The sequence below is a fragment of the Piliocolobus tephrosceles genome, chromosome 3, assembly GCF_002776525.5.
Source record: "Piliocolobus tephrosceles isolate RC106 chromosome 3, ASM277652v3, whole genome shotgun sequence".
Taxonomy (NCBI): domain Eukaryota; kingdom Metazoa; phylum Chordata; class Mammalia; order Primates; family Cercopithecidae; genus Piliocolobus; species Piliocolobus tephrosceles.
Genome location: NC_045436.1, coordinates 30,440,312 through 30,444,732, shown reverse-complemented (window position 1 = coordinate 30,444,732; position 4,421 = coordinate 30,440,312). Strand labels below are relative to the sequence as shown.

At 39.4% G+C, this 4,421-nt stretch overlaps 1 protein-coding gene across 9 annotated transcripts in view; it reads left to right on the top strand.

Moving 5' to 3' along the window:
* The window catches only part of RAPGEF2 (Rap guanine nucleotide exchange factor 2), a 262,493-nt gene extending 258,655 nt beyond the window's left edge, over positions 1 to 3,838 (top strand). For 5 of the 9 annotated variants that reach the window (XM_023228399.2, XM_023228389.2, XM_023228413.2 and 2 more), the window contains one exon: positions 1,770 to 3,831. In XM_023228399.2, the coding sequence (XP_023084167.1) occupies positions 1,770 to 1,795 (26 nt within the window). In that variant the 3' untranslated portion in view covers positions 1,796 to 3,831. Of the gene's footprint in view, positions 1 to 1,769 lie in introns of all 9 variants that reach the window. The other 4 variants (XM_023228378.2, XM_023228369.3, XM_023228352.3 and 1 more) reach the window with 1 other exon arrangement.
* Positions 3,839 to 4,421: the final 583 nt, after the last annotated feature.

The window sequence follows — 4,421 nt, the reverse complement described above, 5'->3', positions numbered from 1 at the left end:
TGTGTGTGTGTGTGTGTGTGTGTGTGTGTGTGTGTGTGTGTGTGTGTTTCCCTAAATGGCTTTAAAAATGCCAGAGATTATGGAGGGAGTCACTTAAAACACAGTGTGTATATAACTGGATTTCTTTTCTAATTCTCACTAAAATTTGACTGCTTTCTGTGTGTCTGTGTGTGTGTTTCCCTAAATGGCTTCAAAAATGCCAAAGATTATGGAGGGAGTCACTTAAAATATAGTGTTTATATGACTTGATTTCTTTTCTAATTCTCACTAAAATTGAAGTACTTCTGTGACCCTATTTTGAGAAAAAGAATAAGGCAGGTGCGATGGCTCACACCTATAATCCCAGCACTTTGGGAGGCCGAGGCGGGCAGATCACTTGAGCTCAGGAATTTGAGACTAGCCTGGCCAAAATAGTGAAACCCTGTCTCTACTGAAAATACAAAAATTAGCCAGGTGTGGTGGCGGGCACCTGTAATCGCAGCTACTCGGGAGGCTGAGGCAGGAGACACTTCAGCCCGGGAGGCAGAGGTTGCAGCGAGCCAACAACATGTCACTGCACTCCAGCCTGGGTGACAGAGGGAGACTCTGTCTCAAAAAAAGAAAAAGAAAATTAAAATCTCACAAGTCTGTGCTGTTGTCAAGAATTTTAGAAGCATCTAGGACTCTCAAAGGTGGATGGTTAAAGTTTTCTGTGGAAACATTGTATTTGCACTTTTAATGAATTGGGACTCATTTGGAAATGAAAGTCTGATAAAGAAAGATACACTGTCAGCCAGCCCGGTGGCTCATGCCTGTAATCCCAGCACTTTGGGAGGCTGAGGTGGGAGGATTGCTTGAGGCCAGGAGTTTGAGACAAGCCTGGGCAACAAGTGAGACCTGTCTCCATAAAAATATTTTTCAAATGACCCAGGTGTGGTGGCATGTGCCCATAGTCGTAGCTACTATGGAGGCTGCAGTGAAAGGATCACTTGAGCCCCGGAGTTCAGGACTGCAGTGACCCATGATTGTGCCACTGCACCGTAGCCTAGGTGGCAGAGCAAGACCCTGTCTCTAAAAGAAAGAAAGGGAGGGAACGAAGGAACCCACATTCTCTGTAACTTTGTGCATTCTTTCTACAGATCTGTCTGACCATGCTGAATTGAGAGTGAGGAAGGAGATCATGTCCTCCCATCCTCTTTAAAGTTTTCAGTTTAACATGTTTGATTACACAATCATAGATAAAAGCAACACATGACCGGGAGATCGGGAGGCCGAGGCAGGAGAATCACTTGAGCCCGGGAGGCAGAGGTTGCAGTGAGCCAAGAACACTGCACTGCGGATGGCAAACCCACACCCTGTCTCAAAAAAATTAAATAAATAGAAAAACATTACAAATGAAAATTACTTAAAATCCTGCCGCTTGCAGACAACCATTATTAAAATGTTGTTATATATCCTAGACTTTTTATGTGTATCTGATCTTATTTTTTTAAAATGATACATGCTGTTTTACAACTTTTTAAAATGAATTTATTAACTTTCTGAACAAAAATATATAATGCATATCTTTTTAATATTGTGTGTGTGTGTATATGTAAAGATATGTATTGCATACATTTTAACCTTTTTATTGTTCATCATTGCTTAGGAAAAAAGACAAGGATTCTAAGTGAGCTCTACTAAAAAGAATATGATATTTTTATTTAGCACATCAGTGAATATATTCTCTATAGCACAAGAAATTACTTGCTTGCTCATTGATTTCTTTTTCTTCCCTGCTGTATTTGCAGAAGATGAACAAGTTTCTGCTGTTTGAGGCACAGGCTTTTCTGGATCCAGAGCGAGCCACCTGAAGGGAGAGCACAGGAAGATGTCCCGAGCATTGGAGCCTTGGAACTCACATTCTGAGGATGGTGGACCAGTTTGCCTCCTTCCCTGCCTTAAAAGCAGCATGGGGCTTCTTCTCCCTTCTTCCTTTCCCCTTTGCATGTGAAATACTGTGAAGAAATTGCCCTGGCACTTTTCAGACTTTGTTGCTTGAAATGCACAGTGCAGCAATCTTCGAGCTCCCACTGTTGCTGCCTGCCACATCACACAGTATCATTCCAAATCCCAAGATCATCCCAACAAGATGGTTCACTCTGGCTGCACTTCTCAATGCCTGGAAGGATTTTTTTTAATCTTCCTTTTAGATTTCAATCCAGTCCTAGCACTTGATCTCATTGGGATAATGAGAAAAGCTAGCCATTGAACTACTTGGGGCCTTTAACTCACCAAGGAAGACAAAGAAAAACAATGAAATCCTTTGAGTACAGTGCTTGTCCACTTGTTTACAATGTCCTCCTTTAAAAAAAAAATGAGTTTAGAGATTTTGTTCAGAGAGTAAATGTATATCCATTTAATGATTACAGTATTATTTTAAACCTTAAGTAGGGTTGCCAGCCTGGTTTCTGAAAAACCAAATATGCCGGACAGGGTGTGGCCACACCAAGAAGACGGGAAAACCTGGCTTGTGACCCTGGCTTCCCATGTCCTTCTGGTCTCACCCGCGAAGTGCCCTATCCTGGAAGTATGAAATGTTAGCCAATTAATACCAAGACACCTCATCTGCTCCTTCCCCAGTGGATGGGGTTCTTCTTCTGTAAAACTGTTTGCACATGGCCAGGGGAGGGAACTAGGACCCTTGTGTCTTGTCTGAGCCTTATGGAGGCAGGACGGTGTCATTGGCAGATGTGTCCTGCTCCATTGAGATGGATGGCAAACCCCATTTTTAAGTTATATTTCTTTGATTTTTGTTAATTTAGAGGTTTAGGTTTTGTTTTTCTTTTTCTTCTTCTTTTTTTTTTTTTTTTTTTAAGAGAAACATTTATAACTGGATAGCATTGCAGTGAAAGCAGCTTGGGATGTTGGAGCTACTGCCAGCTGTTTATACTGCTCTTTCAAGACAGCCTCCCTTTATTGAATTGGCATTAGGGAATAAACAAGCCTTTAAATGTGATAAAAGATCAAAAACCTGGTTAGATATGCCAGCCTTTGCAAGGCAGGTTAGTCACCAAAGACTAACCTCCCAGTGGCTTTATGGACGCTGCATATAGAGAAGGCCTAAGTGTAGCAACCATCTGCTCACAGCTGCTATTAACCCTTTAATGACTGAAATGACCCCTCCACTCTATTTTTGTGTTGTTTTTGCACAGACTCCGGAAAAGTGAAGGCTGCCAATCTGAGTAGTACTCAAATGTGAGGAACTGCTGGTCTTGGATTTTTTTTCCATTAAATTCAGCTGATCATATTGATCAGTAGATAAACGTAAATAGCTTCAAATTTTAAAAGTGGAATTGCAGTGTTTTTTCACTGTATCAAAAAATGTCAGTGCTTTATTTAATAATTCTCTTCTGTATCATGGCATTTGTCTACTTATATATTACATTGTCAATTATGCATTTGTAATTTTACATGTAATATGCATTATTTGCCAGTTTTATTATATAGGCTATGGACCTCATGTGCATATAGAAAGACAGAAATCTAGCTCTACCACAAGTTGCACAAATGTTATCTAAGCATTAAGTAATTGTAGAACATAGGACTGCTAATCTCAGTTCGCTCTGTGACGTCAAGTGCAGAATGTACAATTAACTGGTGATTTCCTCATACTTTTGATACTACTTGTACCTGTATGTCTTTTAGAAAGACATTGGTGGAGTCTGTATCCCTTTTGTATTTTTAATACAATAATTGTACATATTGGTTATATTTTTGTTGAAGATGGTAGAAATGTACTATGTTTATGCTTCTACATCCAGTTTGTACAAGCTGGAAAATAAATAAATATAACGTAAAGCCTTGCCTATATTCTTAATGAATCATGCATGCTTTTTATTATTAAAGTGGAATAGAAGCCTTTAGTCTCCTGCAGAAGCAAGTCCGGCTGAAGAGATTTAGCCTCTGGGTTATTGGAAACTGCCCAATAGCCTATTTAGTTTAGGCAGATCTCTGTTGATCCAAAGCAATTAATATCATTAATGTTAGCACCAACCAAACCACTTTCAGAATTCAGTGTTTCTTGAAAATGAAGATGCTGTCACAATATATTTGCATAACATTTGTCTCTTCTCAACCGTTTCCAATGATAATCTTTATGGTACATAATATTTTGGTTCCCAGTATACATACTGAGAGGAGGACCTCAGAGAACTTAAACTGACATTCAAGGTCACGATCATTAAGTGAAGAGTACAATTTAGCTAGTGATTCTGGACTTCTAATTAGTACACAATATTGATATGAGTGCTGATGTCTCGTGTCTGAATAATACTTTAGTCTATCAGAAGAGCACTTAATTTTAAAAGGTAAAAACCAGTTAAGTAGCAGCCTGCTTAAGCACATTTTTAAATGAGTGACTCATTTCTTTTCCTCAAGCAGGCATAACTAAAAGTATTATC